The sequence below is a fragment of the Macaca nemestrina genome, chromosome 2, assembly GCF_043159975.1.
Source record: "Macaca nemestrina isolate mMacNem1 chromosome 2, mMacNem.hap1, whole genome shotgun sequence".
Taxonomy (NCBI): domain Eukaryota; kingdom Metazoa; phylum Chordata; class Mammalia; order Primates; family Cercopithecidae; genus Macaca; species Macaca nemestrina.
This window is the reverse complement of record NC_092126.1, coordinates 2,169,269-2,189,603: the sequence shown is the minus strand read 5'-3', so window position 1 is coordinate 2,189,603 and position 20,335 is coordinate 2,169,269. Positions and strand designations below refer to the sequence as shown.

At 38.8% G+C, this 20,335-nt stretch overlaps 1 protein-coding gene across 32 annotated transcripts in view; it reads left to right on the top strand.

The window, feature by feature from the left end:
- LOC105470793 (discs large MAGUK scaffold protein 1) overlaps positions 1-20,335 on the top strand; it is a 281,159-nt gene that overhangs the window by 216,092 nt on the left and 44,732 nt on the right. For all 32 annotated transcript variants that reach the window (XM_071090611.1, XM_071090606.1, XM_011723039.2 and 29 more), the window contains one exon: positions 14,642-14,756. In XM_071090611.1, coding sequence (XP_070946712.1) covers positions 14,642-14,756 — 115 coding nt within the window. The remainder of the gene's footprint in view (positions 1-14,641; positions 14,757-20,335) is intronic.

The window sequence follows — 20,335 nt, the reverse complement described above, 5'->3', positions numbered from 1 at the left end:
ACCATACAGGCCTTTTTTCAGACCCTTGGCTGTACCAGATTATTTCCTAATTCTCTGCTCGTTCTCTTCTTTCTTAGAATATTTTTCCCCTGTTCTTTTGATGGCTAGTTTTTCTGTCCCATTCTCATGCTTCTATAAGGATGTACCCGAGACTGGGTAATTTATAAAGGAAAGAGGTTTAATTGACTCACAGTTTCAAAGGGCTGGAGAGACGTCAAGAAACTTATAACCATGGCAGAACGGAAAGCAAACATGTCCTTCTTCACAAGGCGGCAGGAGAGAGGAGAGTAAGAGCCAAGTGAAAGGGGAAGCCCCTATCAAACCATCAGATCTCATGAGAACTTACCGTCACAAGAATAGCATGGGGGGGGGAACCACCCTCATGATTGAATTACTTCCCACCGTGATCCTCCCACCACATGTGGGGATTATGGGAACTGCAATTCAAGATGAGATTTGCGTGGGGACAGAGCCAAACGGTATCAGCTAGTTCCTTCTCATAGCACTGATATTTTTACTTTATAACAGTTACACAGTTTATAGTTACATGTTTATTTAGGTGTCTATTATTTAAGGCTTGCTGTATTCTCATAAAATACGTAGCAATATCCCTATTTACAGAGGATGAAGTAGACTTAGATAACAAAGTTAGCAGTAGCTAAGATTCATACCCAGATCTGTTGCCTTCAAAGTCCAGATAGTTTTCACTGAGAATATCTTGATGAGTCTGGTGAAGTGATGTATGCTGTATTCTTTTACCACGGCTATGGTACTTTTGCCTAATGAAGGCAAAGTAAGTACCAGCGGAGCACAGAAGACAGGCATTGCCTTAGAAATTTAAAAGGAGGGAGATTATATTGCCTGGCTGATAAAAGATACCATAGAGTGGGATCGAGGCGTAACTGGGAACCTAAGAATGGATAGGATTTAGATGGGCAGAGAGAAAAAATGACATCGTAGGTGAAGAATAACAGACGACCAAAGATAGGAGAGTTAAAATTTTAAAGTATGTTTTGGGTACTTTAAAAATTTACCTGTCCTCATTGCTGTATTGCTGCTTACCTATGTCTGCTTATTAATCATTGATACTATGGCTTCATATTTTGTTTTAATATTATATATTTTTAACAGATTTTTTTTGTTGTACAGCACATTTTAAAGAAAAAAACATATTTTAGATTATCAAAGCATAACTACTATGAGGGCCGAAGATAGAAGTTGAAGAGTCAAATTTTCTTTCTCAGTGAGCTCGCTATTTTAAGAAATACAAAAGGAGTTACCTCACACTCTGATAATCATCATCTTGCAGTTAGTATCTTTCCTAAAGGCTTGGGATTCTCTACCTTATTGATAATCTTACATACATACAGACAGACAAAGAGATAAAGGTAAGCTTTTGGTAGAATTAAGTTTTTTATCTTTTAGGATCTATGGCTTGCCTTACTAGTCTTCCAAAAAAGTACTATTATGGGTTTTTGAGCTTATATACTTTGAACTTTCTTGAGTTGGATTCTAATTATGAGGAAAAATAATCTCTACAAGACATATGAAGGAACATTATCTTCTAACTCCTGTCAGTTTTATTAATTCCAAAGGCAAGGAATAATTCACTTTGAGGGGGGCCTTTACTGTTAATCTTTTTGTAGAATCGTTATCAGAAATTAGCTGGACGTGGTGGCTCATGCCTCTAATCCCAGCACTTTGGGAGGCCTAGGTGGGAAGATTACTTGAGCCTAGGAGTTCGAGACCAGCCTGGACATGGCAAGATCTCATCTCTACTAAAAGTTTTTTTAAAGTTTTTTAATTAGCCATGCATGGTAGTGCACACCTGTAGTCCCAGGTGAGGCAAGAGGATTGCTGTGATCTCACCACTGCACTCTCGAGCCTCAGCGACAGAGTGAGACCCCGTCTCAAAATAAAAATAAAGAAACATGGGAACTGGAAATATAATACTGTACTTGTTTTGGACTCCATATCCCAAAGTTATAAAATTTTATCAAATACTTCCTAGTCTATAGTTTAAGAATCTCTTGGCCGAGCACAGTGGCTCACGCCTGTAATCCCAGCACTTTGGGAGGCAGAGGCGGGCGGATCACAAGGTCAGGAGATTGAGACACCATCCTGGCTAACACAGGGAAACCCCGTCTCTACTAAAAATACAAAAGCAAAATTAGCCAGGCATACTGGCGGGTGCCTGTAGTCCCAGCTACACGGGAGGCTGAGGTGGGAGAATGGCGTGAACCCGGGAGGCCGAGCTTGCAGTGAGCCGAGATCGCGCCACTGCACTCCAGGTGACAGAGTGAGACACTGTCTCAAAAAAAAAAAGAATCTCTTGTGATAGAATATAATGGTAAAACTGTATGCCATGCATGGTACGAACCATGTTATGTTTATTAACTCTTAATTCCCAAGATAATCCTCTAAGTAAGCACAGTTATCCCCATTTTACGTAACAGTTGAATAAGCTACACCATAAAGAGACTAAGTAATTTGCTGGTTACACAGCTGTTAAATGGTTAAGATTTCTTCTAGTTCCTTTTAAGGGAAGAAAAACCTTTTCCTCCACCCTTGTATGTTCAATAACGGGGCCTGCGAATTAAACTGACAGAAAAAAACAGATTAACATGAAAAAAAAAGTTTCTTGTATATGGATGCAAGAGGCAACAAAAGAAATACTGTAGCTAGCTTGTGGATAAAGTTAAAAACTTGTATACCTAATCTAGTAGGGAAAAGGAAGGAGGGAGAAACAGCTTTTATTGGAAAAACACAGACATTTCTTTAGGAAAGACAGGTTTTTAGGAGAAGAGATGGGGGATAAAATTTGTGGTAACGTTCGTCTGAACTGGTATGAGGGGTCTTTCCATTCTTCAGGGCCATCAGACCCCTCAGAGAGGGTATTTATGGGAACAGCATTTCTCAGAAGCTGCACCTTTTGGTCAGTTAGAGGAACTCCAGGAAGGCTTGTTTTCTGCATCTGTTGAATCTCAGATATCTTCAGCTTAAAATAATCTCTGTGGCAACTCTGGGGTTCTTGGTGGGTCTCCATACCCTGTTCTCACTCTTTCAACTACAGCTAAACTCTTGGAGTCTCTAACCTCAAATATTTAATCTTATTGTTCCTCAAGAGTATTAGGCCAACTTTCAGAGCTTATATGTCAATCTTTTGTTCAGAAATCATTAATTACATTGTAATAATACCATAAAAGAAATAAAGCAGAAAGAATTAAACTCAATATATAAGTTAAACTTACTTTCTCTTTCCCCTAGGTTAGGTCTTATATTTGTGATGTAGTTTATTTTCACAAGAAAAAAACTGTTTGGTGTTATAATCCCTATTTTTGCAAGTGACTGAAGTCTAGAAAGGTTAGGCCATAGTCACTTAACTTTTCTGCGCTTCAAAGCTTTGATTAAAATCTTGAGTTACAGAGGTAGATTTCTAACACCCAGTGTCCTGACTTTATTTTCATTATTACTTCTTATACCAACCAAAGGGAGAAGAGGTAGAGATAATCGGGGGAGATTGCAGTGGACTAGTGGCATTTATTTGCAGGCATTTGTCATTTCTTATGATTTTCGTAGAAGATACGTCCTTAAATTTTTTTTCAGTCTCCTGCTTTCCCACTTTCCTTGCTGTATTTTTCTACACACCTGTGCTAAGTTGACCCTTCAGTCTCCTGCTTTCCCACTTTCCTTGCTGTATTTTTCTACACACCTGTGCTACAGCTGACCCTTGAACAACACAGGTTTGAACTGTGAGTGTCTACTTATGCACGTGCTGTTCAACCAAACTGGGATAGAAAAATACCATATGCCTATCGGATTCCACAAGGCCTCCTGTTAGACTTGAATATGCATGGGTTTTGGTATACGTGGGGTTCTAGAACTAATCCTCCGAGTATACCAGAGAGCTATTGTACTTAAAACAACTAACTTGCCTTCTTAAAAATCGTTTTCCTTTTTCTTCTGTAGGCCAATTTGTAGTATCCATCCTCTTGAGAGTTGTTTCTCTTGGGTTTAATATCTGTGTTTAATCTATTTTATTATAGTTATAAATGAATGTTTTCCTTTATAGGGATTGCATGTTAAGAGATTGAGGAAGTCCAATTTCCCCCATACCGCTTCTTCACTTTCCTCCACGTTTTTACTTCTAGTGTGGAGGTGAAAACAAAGGTTAAAATTTGAAAGGGGAGATCAAATGAAAAAATCAGCTTTTAAATATCTCTCCTTGTATAAGCGCACACATACTAACTTGTAGCCAGCAGTTCAGATACTTCCTAATATGTTTCATGACAAGAAATAGGTTTGAGGCCGGGCGCGGTGGCTCAAGCCTGTAATCCCAGCACTTTGGGAGGCCGAGGCGGGCGGATCACAAGGTCAGGAGATCGAGACCACAGTGAAACCCCATCTCTACTAAAAATACAAAAAATTAGCCGGGCGCGGTGGCGGGCGCCTGTAGTCCCAGCTACTCAGGAGGCTGAGGCAGGAGAATGGCGGGAACCCGGGAGGCGGAGCTTGCAGTGAGCCGAGATCGCGCCACTGCACTCCAGCCTGGGCAACAGCGTGAGACTCCGTCTCAAAAAAAAAAAAAAAAAAGAAATAGGTTTGATACAGGAATTTTTAAGATGTTGAATGGAGAAAATCTCTAATGTAAAATTACAGCTTTGCTGAGTTTTGATGTAATTTCTAGGAGAGGAATGTAAATGACAACTGGAAAAAGGGATGAAACTCTTCTGTCAAAATAAAAACTTAAGAAAATAGGTGTGGTGGTTAGCACTTTGGGAGGCTGAGACAAAAGGATCACTTGAGCTTAAGAGTTCAAGATCCCCTGGGTAACATAGGACACCCTGTTGCTGCAAATAATTTTTAAAATGAGCTGGGCATAGTGATGCATGCCTGTAGGCTCAGCTACTTGAGAGGCTAAGGTAGGAAGATTGCTTAAGCCCAGGAGGTCAAAGCTACTATGAGCCATGATCGTGCCACTGCACTCCAGCCTGGATGACAGAGCAAGACCCTGTCTCCAAAAAAACCTTAAAAAAAAAAAAAAAAAAAAAAAAGGATAAAGAAAAAATATATATTAGTGGGACTGTTTAAGAAAATATACACAGAGCCGGGCGCGGTGGCTCACGCCTGTAATCCCAGCACTTTGGGAGGCCGAGACGGGCGGATCACGAGGTCAGGAGATCGAGACCATCCTGGCTAACACAGTGAAACCCTGTCTCTACTAAAAAATACAAAAAAACTAGCCAGGCGAGGTGGCGGGCGCCTGTAGTCCCAGCTACTCGGGAGGCTGAGACAGGAGAATGGCGTAAACCCAGGAGGCGGAGCTTGCAGTGAGCTGAGATCCGGCCACTGCACTCCAGCCCAGACGACAGAGCAAGACTCCGTCTCAAAAAAAAAAAAAAGAAAATATACACAGAATGGGTAAAATGTGGAGATTGATAGGACTAAAAGTATCAATTGATTGAAACAAAAGGAAAAAGTTAGAATCTTAACTAGGTAAATGAAATAGAAGGTTTAAAGGAAAAGTAACTTTAAAATGCTGAAGTATGTTTTGAACATATAGAAAGGTGGCTGTGAGGAATTGTCAAGAGTAAGGCAAAGACTTGGCCAGGCGCAGTGGGTCACGCCTGTAATCCTAGCACTTTGGGAGGCCAAAGCAGGCAGATCCCTTTTAACCAGGAGTTCAAGACCAGCCTGGCCAACTTGATGAAACTCTGTCTCTACTAACAAAAAAATTAAACAGGCATGGTGATGCACAACTGTAATTTCAGCTACTGAGGAGGCTGAGGCACAAGAATCGCTTGAACCCAAGGGGCGGAAGCTGTAGTGAGCCAAAATTGACCACTCTACTCTGGCCTGAGCAACAGAGTGAGGTGGGGTAGGTGGGAAGACTAAGCAAAAACTGTGAATATGAAGATCTGAATACAGTGAAAGAAATAAGTCACAAATTTAAGAAATTATCAGGAATTGACTTAGCTCTTCAGTGTCTTAAATTTTTAATATCTGAGACTATGTTAACTGCTTTGTAGTAGCTTAGTTACTCATTAAGAAAGGATATTTTCTGCGTCACTGTAAAAAGTAATGTGTTCTTTTTACAGAAAGCTTTTAAATCTCTAAAATGTAGACTATTTTAAATCACTAGGACTTCTGTTAATCAGATCAGCGAAATTGCTAAAGCTGATAGCGCCGCATGAGACGTGATACGCATCTTATTTAAAACGCATCGCAGAGCTTCTAAAGTAGTAAGGAATTAGCAAGCAAAGCGTGAAGGGAAACGAGGAACTCAGGGCTAAGGAAGCACAGAAGTCTCTCGTTTCAGGCGCGACAGCGAACTGGCTTGGGAGAGCCAGTTAAATTTTCAGAAATTTTCCAAACTAAAACATAGCCTTTATTAAAAATAAAATTATACAGAAGTACAAATAAGTTACATTTAAAATAGTAAAATTAAAAACAAAGGTAATAAATATTGAAAAGTCATCACTTCCTAGTTGTCTTCTAGGAAGTAAAATAATAGAAACATAAACCAGTGGGACTAATAGAAAATACAAAAAGAGGGCTGGACGCAGTGGCTCACACCTATAAATCCCAGTACTTTGGGAGGCCAAGGTGGACGACTCAAAAGGTCAGGAGTTCGAGACCAACCTGGTCAACATGGGGAAACCCCCGTCTCTACTAAAAACACAAAAACTAGCCGGGCGTGGTGGGGCGCGCCTGTAGTCCCAGCTACTCAGGAGGCTGAGGCAGGAAAGTAGCTTGAACCCCAGAGGGGGAGATTGCAGTGAGCCAAGATCGTGCCACTGCACTCCAGCCTGGACAACAGACCGAGACTCCCTCTCAAAAAAAGAAAGAAAAAACAAAAAGAGGTAGATTTAAAGCTGAATCGCCCAGAACTCCTCCTCTCCCTCAAAAAAATTAGGAAAGCCAAACCAAAATTTGTTTAAAATCTACAATAAAACTAGGCAAAAAGATGAAAGATATCCTATGAACCCCAAATATAAGCTGATGTAAACAAGGTATTAACAGCTACAAAACCATCTGATATCAGCATCTGTGTAAGGGGATGTAACAGGAGAAGTCCAGTGTTAACCAGTACTCACGACAAAATGCAGTAGGTTAATTTGAGAACACCGAGTGAACTGTAAGAGTTTTTATACAATCTGCATGTTGAGTGCAAAGAATCTCCAGTAAGTTATGAAGGGGCCACGAGCAGTCTAGGCCCTACAACACAGTTAACCAACTATAGCTCCCTTTCCATTTAAAGCCCCACACTAAGGAAGAACTGCTGGGAATAAAATCCAAATTGAACAGGATAGGGATAATAGAGCCAAAGGAAATAGAAGGTTCAGATTAATGGGGGTAAGTGAAGTTTCAGGCAGTCTCACAGTATCTGAGATCATGTCTTTAAACACTTGAAAGAAACAAAATGGAGAGTTCTAGAGCTGTGAAGTGAGAAAACCTGTCTTGACTCGTAAGTCCTCTGTAAAAGTTGAGGAAAACTAATTTCATATAAAAATGAGCAACAATCGAATCCCATGGAAGCCTATTTGAAAATGAAAATAAGGATTAGTGTAGTATCTCCACAGACAGTAAAGCTGTACCAGAAAGACAGTTTATGACGCTAGTGTCAACTAAAATTAATATTTCAAAACAAGTTAAAGAAAAATGATAGAATATGTGGAAGAGCAACATCAATAAGTTGATAGAACTCAGAAAATTAGTAGAAATAAAGACACGGTCTTAAAAACTAAATTTAACTAGAAGAGACATCTTTCCTTAAACCAAGAAGGTGAAAAAGAAGAAAAATTTTTAAAGCAAAAATAGACCTTCTCTTTCTACAATTTGATCAGTTTAGTCCTAAAGCCATTAGGTAGAGCAGAGAAAAATGGTTTAATCTACACCTCAGGTCTGGAGAGGTTTCGGAGAGCTCTGGTGGCTCATTGGACTTACCCATGAGGATGGCTTCCATGCAGGGTAGTGCCTTGGTTCAGGAGTGAGAGCCCGAGGGCTGGTGAGGAAAGCACATAGGGAATGCTCAGAGCCCAGTCAGGGAAGTAGATGGTTGTTCAAATTGAGATTGACCAAATTAATATATTAGGTTATTGTTATTCATAATTTTCACTGTTGAGAAGAGTTACAAATATGGAAAGGAAGAAAACTTAAATATGAATCCTGTAATACTGCATTAGAATTGAAGAAATTGGTTTGAAGGGATGGTTTTCCACTGATACAGATGTAAGCACAATTATCTATATCAGTGAGTATGTATCTGTGTGTATGTAATTTTCCCTGGCTCTGCCCACTGAGAGGGCCTGAGCCTAGTGCCACCCCAATAGCAGTGAGCACCTGGCACCCAGATCTTGCCTTGCAAATATTATTCCCCACTGAAATTACTAAGGCTTTTTTGACAAATGGCAGGTTCCCCAGATGTCAGGCAAAGGAAATGCTAGATTGTTCTGTAATATCCTTTGCCAGAAAACAAGACTCAAGGAATATTGGAGACATGTCAAATGGACACAGAATCTAACTTCAAGGGACCCTCACTGGCCAAATCAGGAACAACTTCAGCGTTCATTTCGTGGTAATAATGGCGTATTATAACCCACTGAATAAAGTAGGAAATAATGAGTTTTTACTCATATAAATAAATGAATTAATTGAAAGTTTGATGAGAATGGAGAATTGTACGCAGTTTCCGTAATTTATTTGCAAAAGGGAAAAGTAACTTTACAGTAGAGAAACCTGACAGACACAACTTTAATCAAGTGATAAAGTTAATAACATTGGTAATGGGACAAATCAAAATGGTGTACCACCTGATACAGGTATGTCGGGTAGAACATAACATCTGTGATATTCCTGCCAAAGTTGGATAACCTCAATCTAATTGTGTGGAAACTTCAGGCAAACCCAAATTGAGAGAGATTCTACAAAACAGTTGACTTGTAATCTCCAACAGTATTAATATCACAAAGTCAAGAAAACACTGAGAAACTGCTGTGACTCAGAGTCTAAAAAGATACAACACCTAAATGCAGCAAATGATTTTGAATTGGATCCTTTTGCTATAAAGAACATTATTGGTGGCTCTTCATAGGGTTCCGAGCATTAAATGGTAGTAATGTATTAATGTTACTTTGATTTTGATGGTTTTGTAGTTATATAGGAAAATATCTGTAGGAAATACACACTGAAGTATTCATGGGTGATGAGACATCAAGGAGGCAAATTGCTATCAAATGGTTCAGGAAAAACAGTTGGTGATTGCTTTAGTCTTTAAAAAGATATTAGTAAGAAAGAAAGAAAAGAATTGAAAGTGACAGATATAGAAGGTAGGCAAAGAATATTCAACATGCTTGTAATAGGAGTCTCCTAGGAAGAAATCCAAAAACAATGCTAGAAAATGCCCAAGCAAGAAATCTTTTCTAAAATTAAAAAAGTTATTTCAAACTACTTATCAAAATGCCATAATAAAATGATTAGAATTTAAAGGAAAAAAAATCTGGAATTCCACTTCCCTCCCCCATCAAAAAAAGAAAGAAAATTCTGTTGTTCTTAGTTTATAGAAGACAGTGGAGTGAATATACGCAATAAAGAAAGAAGCTGAATCAAACAGACTTTCACATATAAAGAGTGGAATCAAATGTATCAACAAATAATTAGAGTTATAGTGTTCGTATAAACACTTCCTGGGGAGAGAGAACAATCTTCAGACATCCAAAATGATAGGAGGAGGGATACTGACATAAGGACTGGTGTTAGCATTAATGAAGATGATTATAAGGAAGAGGGTGTATAATATGAAAAAGCTATATACTCTGACAATTTTGATAAGGTACAGTTATTACAAAATGAGGGAAGAATTTGCAGATAATATGAAAACAGAATAAGCTTCCTAATTGTTTTAAAGTATTTAACTGGATATAAAAGTATAGTATTTGCAATCAGATCTGGGAAGATTGCTTGTAGGAGGAGACCAAAAGACAAAAGCCAAACCAAAGCTTGCCATTAGAACAGAAGGACAAGTGAGTCTGAATTTTTTTTTTTTTTTTTTTTTTTTTTTTTTTTTTTTGAGACGGAGTCTCGCTCTGTTGCCCAGGCTGGAGTGCAGTGGCGCGATCTCGGCTCACTGCAAGCTCCGCCTCCCGGGTTCACGCCATTCTCCTGCCTCAGCCTCCCAAGTAGCTGGGACTACAGGCGCCCACAACCGCGCCCGGCTAATTTTTTGTATTTTTAGTAGAGACGGGGTTTCACCGTGGTCTCGATCTCCTGACCTTGTGATCTGCCCGCCTCGGCCTCCCAAAGTGCTGGGATTACAGGCGTGAGCCACCGCGCCCGGCGTGAGTCTGAATTTTTACACACACACTTAAAAGAACAAACCATATAGTAAGACTGTGCTCTGGTTACTATTGCTTCATAAGATACTACCCCAAGCTTAATAGATTAAAACAGCCTTTTCATAGATTTTGTAGGTTAGGAATTCAGGCAGGATTCTGGCTGGATGGTTCTTGTTTTCCTTCTGGCATCAACTGAGGTCACTTAGTGGGACTTGGGTGGCGAATGAGCTGCTTTGGAGGGCCCAGTTTGGCTTTGCTCCCCTTGTCTTATGCGTTGGTGGTACTGGCTGGAAGTTTGGGCTCGGAGTACCATCATGTGACCTCTGCAGTGTGGTGGTTTTAGAACAGTCTTGTTACGTGGTACCTGGCTTCCACTGAACGAGCATTACAGAAGAACCAGGCAAAAGCTTCATGGCCTCTTCTGATCCGACCTTGAAAGTCACACGGGATTACTTTCACATTTTTTGTCATACAAATGACCCAAAGCACTAGCCCAGATTCCAGGAGAGGGGAATTAGATTCCGCCTCTGATGGGGAAATGGCAAGGTCACAGTGTACAAGAGCATGGGATGCGGGCATCTTTGGAAAATACAATCTGCTACTGGTTTATTTATGTTAAAAGCTTGAATAAATAAGACAGGATGATAAGAATAGAACTGAGAACAAACAATTTCTGTCACATCAAAAGTTAATTCATGAAAACAGACAATTTTCAGGCTTGCTAATAAAGCAGAATTTAACCCTGTGAAGTATATAAGAGTCATACGTACAACAAAGAAGTAAAGGTTAAAAACAAAGGACTGCATATAGCTGTATTTAAAAAAAAAAAAAAAAAAAAAAGCATGGATGACATCTTTATATACTGTGCAGTTATCTTCTGGATATACTTACCTTTTTTTTTTTTTTTTTTTTTTTTTTTTTGAGACAGAGTCTCGCTCTGTCGCCCAGGCTGGAGTGCAGTGGCCGGATCTCAGCTCACTACAAGCTCCGCCTCCCGGGTTCGGGCCATTCTCCTGTCTCAGCCTCCCGAGTAGCTGGGACTACAGGCGCCCGCCACCTCGCCCGGCTAGTTTTTTGTATTTTTTAGTAGAGACGGTGTTTCACCGTATTAGCCAGGATGGTCTCGATCTCCTGACCTCGTGATCCGCCCATCTCGGCCTCCCAAAGTGCTGGGATTACAGGCTTGAGCCACTGCGCCTGGCCCTGGATATACTTACTGTTAAGTGAAAAAAGCAAAGCAGAGAAATGTGTATTCTACTGTTGAGGAAAGAAGAGAAATGTTGGCTGGGCACAGTGGGTAATCTCAGCACTTTGGGAGGCCAAGGCAGGCGGATCACGAGGTCAGGAGTTCGAGACCATCCTGGCCGACATGCTGAAACCCCGTCTCTACTAAAAATACAAAAATTAGCTGGGCATGGTGACGTGTGTCTATAGTCCCAGCTCCTCGGGAGGCTGAGGCAGAAGAATCGCTTGAACCTGGGAGGCAGAGGTTGCGGTGAGCCGAGGTCGCGCCACTGCACTGCAACTTGGAGACAGAGCAAGACTCCCTCTGAAAAAGAAAAAAGAGAAATGTATGTTTGTGTGTATATATACACACATATATACAGATATAAAAATATGGAATAAATGTAAATGTATTTGCATGTTTGTGTGTATCTTTATATTGTTTACATGTTTACATATAAGGATCAGGACAGAATAGGATGAGAAAAAGGGATAGAAACTGGACTTTTAAATACCTGTGTTTTATAGATTTGACTGTGGAGTTATTTTACCTACTTATAAAATCAATAGACCGGGCGCGGTGGCTCAAGCCTGTAATCCCAGCACTTTGGGAGGCCGAGACGGGCAGATCACGAGGTCAGGGGATCAAGACCATCCTTGGCTAACAAGGTGAAACCCCGTCTCTACTAAAAAAAAAATACAAAAAATTAGCCAGGCGAGGTGGCGGTGCCTGTAGTCCCAGCTACTCGGGAGGCTGAGGCAGGAGAATGGCGTGAACCCAGGAGGCGGAGCTTGCAGTGAGCCGAGATCCAGCCACCGCACTCCAGCCTGGGCGACAGAGCGAGACTCCGTCTCAAAAAAAAAAAAAAACAATGAAAATTTTAAAAGGCAAATTGAAGTTGAAAATAAAGTACAAATGAATCTAAATGTGTGTCCACTTGGCAACAGTAATACTCAGGGAGGAACTATTCCAAGTAATTTTGAAATGGTAATTGGCCAGGTACAGAGGCTCGCACCTGTGATCCCAGAGCTGTGAGAGGCCAGAGCGAGAGGATTGCTTGAGGCCAGGAGTTCAAGAGCAGCCTGGCCAGCATAGCAAGATGCCATCTCTACCAAAAATAATTTTTAAAAAGTTAGCCAAGCATGTTGGTGCGCACTATGGTCTCAGCCACTCAGAAGGCTGAGGCAGGATTGCTTGAGCCCAGGAGCTCAAGGCTGCAGTGAACTGTGATTGTACCACTGCAGTCCAGCCTGGGCAACAGAGCAGGACCCTGTCTCTGAAAATAAAAAAAGAAAACAATAATTCAACCATACGTCTCTAGCTATGGCCTAAGGATTAAAAGCTACAGGAAATAGTTAACTGTTTACGGTAATCATATCATGGTAGTAGTGTTGGTGGTGTAATTCACTGTTGTAAATGTCATATTGGATAAAACAAGTAAGTCATTATGCCGATACTTTTGTTCTGCTGTCTCCACTATCTTGAGAACCAGAATTACTCATATCCAAGAAAGCAGATACAACGCTAAAATAGAAGAGATTGGGTATAAACCCAGTGATCCTAATTTTTCATTAGAAAAACCAGTATAAATTCATGATATATTTTTATTATCTCCATTCATCAATCTGTGGTTTAGCTGTGTCTACATGTACTAAAGACAACTTGCCATGGATTGATAATTATTTAATTATGATGGATACATTCTATTAAGGCTATTTGTTTTTTTTTTAAGTGTTTTATTATAATTTTGAAAGGATAGTAAAATATTTTGTTAGATATTAATGTGGAACTTTAAATGTTTCTAAGCTTTTTGATGAATTATTGCTTCAATTGAGCTTATTATCCATAAAATAAAGTTGATGATGATGGGCCGGGCGCGGTGGCTCAAGCCTGTAATCCCAGCACTTTGGGAGGCCGAGACGGGCGGATCACGAGGTCAGGAGATCGAGACCATCCTGGCTAATACGGTGAAACCCCGTCTCTACTAAAAATACAAAAAACTAGCCGGGCGAGGTGGCGGGCGCCTGTGGTCCCAGCTACTCGGGAGGCTGAGGCAGGAGAATGGGGGGAACCCGGGAGGCGGAGCTTGCAGTGAGCTGAGGTCTGGCCACTGCACTCCAGCCCGGCGACAGAGCGAGACTCCGTCTCAAAAAAAAAAAAAAAAAAAAGTTGATGATGATGGTGAAAGGAAGACTAACTCAACGATAAACATGCTTACTCTTACTCTGTCATCTTAACCTATACAAACTCCCAGAGAAGTTGTTTGCTGTAAGACAGGCTTGAAACTCAAATTGGAAATGACCTAGTTGTCTGCAATTTGTTTGTTGTAAATAGAGGGGAAAAAAAGATACGTCTTTATAACCATGTAACTGCAGTATTTTTAAAAAAGTGCTTAAACTTTTGTTATTAATAGATTTAGTAGTTTTTAATATGTAGCTTTAAATAGTTCATTTTCAAAATCATATTTTGGTATAAAAATATTTTTAATAAAAATATTCGTGAATGTTACTTCAGATTGCTTTTGTGTCTTTTGAATTTTGACAATTTATAAATTATAAAATGAGTTAAAATAAATTTTATCACTTGTTTAAGGCATATTTTTCCCTTTAGTGTTGACCCTGCACAAGTTCCATATTGAAGTATGTAAAATGAACTGATCGTCTCAAGGGGAAAAAGTCAATAATCAAAGCTTCTAGTGTATTAATTATTATTATAGGTTTCTTCCTTAATATAAAAATTAGAATAAATCCTGATTTTTAAAATTTACACTTAAATTCAACAGTAATAAGATTACTGCTGTCTGCTGTGTGGAAATTGTCATTTAATTGACTAAATGTGGTATAAACTTTAAAAGAGCATGTAGAAAAATTCTAACTCAGCCAATTCTAAATTATGGTACATTTAGGTTATTAATAATTTTTTTTTGAAATTTGTGTGTTGGGCAAAATCTTATGCATATTACTATTTTAAGGTTCTAACCACATTTAATCAGTTATAGGACAGTTTACCTATATAACATGTTATCTTCAAATAACTTATTTTTTGAAAATACATCAATTTATTTCTCTTTTTCTTCCATCAGAATACAGTCGTTTTGAAGCTAAAATACATGATTTACGGGAGCAGATGATGAATAGTAGTATTAGTTCAGGGTCAGGTTCTCTTCGAACTAGCCAGAAGCGATCCCTCTATGTCAGGTAAATTTTTTTACTTCTAATTATGGCAACTCTTAGTTATGAATGTAAATTGTTTTATATTTTTCACTATAACTTATTTAGTTTTACCGTAAGAAAATATATTGCAAATCAGTGTTGTTTTTTATTATTGATTCTCTGACAGTGTGTCTTTCAAGAATTGGAATATTGTTGAATTAATAGTTTTTTTAATGAAAGTTATGTTATCCTTGAGTAATAATGATATGATAAAGGAAAAAATTCTGTGGACCAGAAATTGTTTTCAGATTGATGTGTTAGTAGTGGCCACAAGGTTGATAATATCATATCTAACACTTAGATTTAACCTGTATCCTTTTCTAATATATTTTCCGTTCAAGTAACATTTAATTACCTTGGCAATTTCCATAGTAGCAAAGGAAGCATATGTAAATTATAATTTAAAATGTGAATAGCCTCAGTAAATAATACATATCCGGAAAATTTCTACATGCATTTTTTTTAAACACTTGGGAGAAGGCAAATATGTTATTTTCCTATAATATAAAGGTTAAATGGCAACATAGGTCTAATAAATAGGTGATATTAGTATATAAACTGGGGTTTTTTTTTTTTTCATTTCGTTGGCTTATAAGACTTAAAACAGAAATCCGAATTTATTTGTATTCTGTATACTTCTGGTAGAACTTTAACTGATGACTTTATTATACGTTATTGTAACATTAGCACTGTAAGTAATTGAACCATTCTTTATAAACGATCATCTCAGTCCTCCTGATTCTGTTGGGGGACCCATTCCTAATATGTTTCATTTATCCTTCTGATGAGAGAGAGATGTTACATATGTAAACCTGTATCCTATACACATGTATATCTATACACAAAAACAGGTACTCTGTGCTTGTTTACATATGATATGACTTACTGTCTTCACATAATCTTACTCTGATACATCATGAAAGGAAACTTTTCTCACTTTCTTCTTTCTATTCGTTTTGTCTTTTGCTGTAAGTTCTTTGCTACTTATAACCCTACCAATGATGTGGGAATCTTAAATCATCAGATTTTTTTCTCCCTTTGCCAGTTCTAACAATACTCATTAAACTCTTGTGTTCCAAATTTATTAAAAGTATATTATATATACAGATACATCGAAAATAGAACATGGATTTTTCTACTCTCTTTTTTACATTTTCTTTTTCTTTTTTTTTGCTTATCTACGTTTCCTAATTTTAGTATAATTAATAGGTGTTGCCTTTTGTTTGTACTTGATTAAATATTTACAAAGGCATAAAAATCACGACATAATAGGTTATATTTATTTTCGGTACATTTAGTGAGTCATCTTCACTTTTTATTATTTTTAGAGAAGTAATGCTCTCTTTTCTTTCTTTCTTTTTTAAGACAGGGTCTCACTTTGTCACCCAGGCTGGAGTGCAGTGGCACAATCTCAGCTCACTGTAGCCTCAACCTCCCGAGTTCAAGCGATCCTCCTGCCTCAGCCCCCCAAGTAGCTGGGACTGTAGGCACGTGCCACCATACCCAGCTAATTTTTGTGTTTTTAGTAGAGATAGGATTTCACCATGTTGGCCAGGCTGGTCTCGAACTCCTGAACTCAAGGGCCTCACCCACCTTGGCCTCCCAAAGTGCTGGGATTACAGGCATGAGCCACTGTACCCAGCTTCTGTTTTTTAAAATCATATATTATCAAAAGACTTATATTAATGAAAAATAACTGTCACTTGCACCAACCCCTAGTTTCATTCTCCAGGAACAAGCATCCTCCATTTTCCTAGCAAACTTCCTTCATCTCCTTACTTCTAAATATGAAGCCTTCACCTCTATATTTCTTTTTTTTTTTTTTTTTTTTTTTTTTTTTGAGACAGAGTCTCGCTTAGTCGCCCAGGCTGGAGTGCAATGGCGCGATCTCGGCTCACTGCAAGCTCCGCCTCCCGGGTTCATGCCATTCTCCTGCCTCAGCCTCCCGAGTAGCTGGGACTATAGGCGCCCGCCGCCTCGCCCGGCTAATTTTTTGCATTTTTAGTAGAGACGGGGTTTCACCGTGTTAGCCAGGATGGTCTCGATCTCCTGACCTCGTGATCCGCCCGCCTCGGCCTCCCAAAGTGCTGGGATTATAGGCGTGAGCCACCGCGCCCGGCCACCTCTATATTTCTAAATAACATACATATACTGCTATCTTCTATTTTACCAGTTTTATACGTTAGTCTTAAAACCATGGTAGATGAGAACTTTTCTCCGTAGTACCAAACCACTCATTCAGTCTCATCACCATCACCCAAACATAGCTGTCTCTGTTAATAAAACGAATAGCATTTAGAGTCATGTGACTATGTAATAGCTGTCATGACTCAGTCAAGTGGAACCCTATGAGCTGCCTCCTTTCTTCTGCACCCCTTCATTTTTCCTGGGCTTAATAATTGTCTTGCATTTTATTTGATCAATTTTTCATATACTTATTACTAACTATCTTTCTGTATCTTCCAGTAACCACTGTAGAGCTTTTCACATTATGAAAACATAGTCACACATATGGTCTGATAGTTCAGGTTTTTCCCATCTTTATGCTCCAGTCTAGACTAATTCCTCTGTAAACTTGCTGTATAGCTCTCAGCTGGGACTTCCCTTTGCCATTATTCTGTTCCCTTTGAGTGTCTACGATGTCACGTTTCCTAGATGCCATGTTTTCTTCTTTCTGAATTAATCTTCCTAGAGCACATCCTCCAGTAAATTCCTGCGAAAAGATGTGTGGGAGGTACCTTTTGCGTCTTAGCATGTCCGAAATGACCTTATCTTGCCTTCTCCCCAATAGAGAATTTGGAATGTTGGGGGAGGGAATGATACCCTGTTTTATTTTCCAGGAGCTCACTCATCTTCTATTTCTTTCGTGGACATAATCTCGTGTGTCTGAGATTTTCTTCTGCTTTTTGTATTCTTTGCTTTCTCTGTATTCCTTTTTTCTAGCCTATTTTCTTGGGGTTTTTTTCTGTAGTGTTTTATATAAGGCATTCTTTAAATAGCCAGTGTTCCTTTCATTGTTTTCCATTCTTATGAATAGAGAAATGAAGATAATGGATTTAACTAGAAGACAATGGGGTAAAGGGAGGAATAAATTGGCTCTTACATTTCTTCTGCTGTCCCACGTCATTCTGTTCTTTGGTATAATTAAATATCTCTAGAGAAGAACCCCTGTCTCCTGCCAATAGTATAAACCAAGTTGCTAGAATTTCATTTTCATCCATTTCAGTCCAACCATCTTCCCCTTCTCCACCAAGTTTCAGAGTATACAGCTCCTCAAATTCAGTTTCTCTGGAGACTCAACCTCTAGTCTTCTGTGGGTTTGGGGAAAAGGAACTTTGGTGGGGGTGGTGTAAGTGCTACATATAGTGTTTCTACCTTCTGTTTTTAGTACAGTAACTTATCCCTGCCTACCTTGGTACTAGTGTACACTTCTAATTTATGACCATCTCCAGGATTCTTATGGAATAAAACTTGTTTCTATAACCCTGTCTGCTGACACTCCATTTATAGCTTCTTTCATTCTGCTAAATTTAATTAGCATCATCCAAAAGTGTGTTAAAATCTCTCTTCCCCTGTTTTCTTCTCTCTCTTGTATTTTTCTTATTTTATTGTCATTTTAATGAGTCAGGATGGAAAAGAAATAGACGCAGTCTGCTATAGTTAATCAGAAGCCTTGTGGTTCTTTTTGAGATGGGGTCTTGCTCTGTTGGCCAAGCTTGTCTTGGACTCCTGGGCTTAAGGGATCCTCACACCTTAGCGTCACAAGTAGCTGGGACTGCAGGCACACACCACCACACCTGAGTCTTGTGGGGTTTTTTAGTCAATGTATTTTTAATTTGAAAAGCCAAAAAAAAAAAAAAAAAAGGCTACAAAAAACTACCTACAGTAACCTCTTTATAAAGCTCTCAAACAAGCAAAACATACATTATATTGTTTAGTCACTCACGTGTTATATGATCAAACCAACCAAAAAAGAGTGAGTCAAAGAAACAAACATATGAAGAATGATAGTTAAATCTAATAGTGGGGAACTCTTGCTCCAGGGGAATCAGGACAGAGGGAATATGTGCAGGTGAATGTGAATTACTGATGAAGGTTTCGTGTGTACTCTTAGGTTGGATAGTAGGTGAACAGATGTTCATTGCACTGTTATGATTAATAACTCACATGTATTCCATGGGCTTCTTTTTTTATGAATCAAATATATTAAAAGAGAATGTTAAACTGCTAACATAAGTAGAGATTGTGAGTGATTTCTTTTCCTTTGTTGTTCAATAATACAGTTAGATTTTGTGATTCAAAAGGTGAATTTTTATAATAATGTAGGAAGTTAATATTTTCCTTTTCTGAATGTCTTGACATTTGTATTACCTCTTAAGGCACTTTATTTTCTATTTTATATTATGCTTATTTGTCCCCTCATCTTCTCTGTGTTTGAAAGTGGGTTTAAGTGAGCCTTCCTACTTACGATTCCCCCTGCTTCCCTAACACCTTTAGCCCCATGAAAAGACTTGAAAGAACTCATTTGAAAAACCATTAACTACTAGTTTATTTATTTAGCTGTCAAGTAATTCCACCCCTCTTAAGTTTTACTTGAAGAGATAGGTTCTTTTTTTTTTTTTTTTTTTTTTTTTGAGATGGAGTCTCACTCTGTCGCCCAGGCTGGAGTGCAGTGGCCGGATCTCCGCTCACTGCAAGCTCCGCCTCCTGGGTTCACGCCATTCTCCCGCCTCAGCCTCCCGAGTAGCTGGGACTACAGGCACCCGCCACCTCGCCCGGCTAGTTTTTTGTACTTCTTTTTAGTAGAGACGGGGTTTCACCGTGTTAGCCAGGATGGTCTCGATCTCCTGACCTCGTGATCCGCCCGTCTCGGCCTCCCAAAGTGCTGGGATTACAGGCGTGAGCCACCGCGCCCGGCCCGAGATAGGTTCTTAAATGTTGGATAGTGTGAAAAAGATTATGATTTTCATCCTAATTTCCAGTTGCCAAATTAGAACAAAAGAATGAGTAAACTATGTTATAAATGTAATTGCTGTGATCCTTTCTTTCTTACACTCTTGAGAGAGCTTATTTGGACTTAAGAATTTGATTTATCTAAATATTGTACATAATCAAGTGGTAGGACACAATATTTTCTTTTTATCAAATTTTAAAATATTCTTAACTTTGCAATTACCATATTAAATTATTACTTTTTCCAAAGTATTTGGCAGCTGATGAAGTCATCTGTAATTAATGTTCATATTGTTACTGACTCTGAAAACCCTGTCAACTCTAGTATTGTGAACAAATGGAAGGAGTAATTAACTGGCAGAATAACCACTATGTTGAGCTGGTCTTACAGCCCACAACTAATAAATCTAATTTATCAGGGAATTTGTTTTCCTACATGTATCTAATGAAAGTAAAGAGAAGAGTGTATCTTAATAATTTTTGTTTATTAATTTCAAACTCTCTGGAGTGGTCTTTATTTTAGAATTCAATATAGCTTGCCATTGGATTACAAGCCAAGAGCGTTTTTAGAATTTTTCTTGTGATATTGAAAGACACAGATAATACAATAC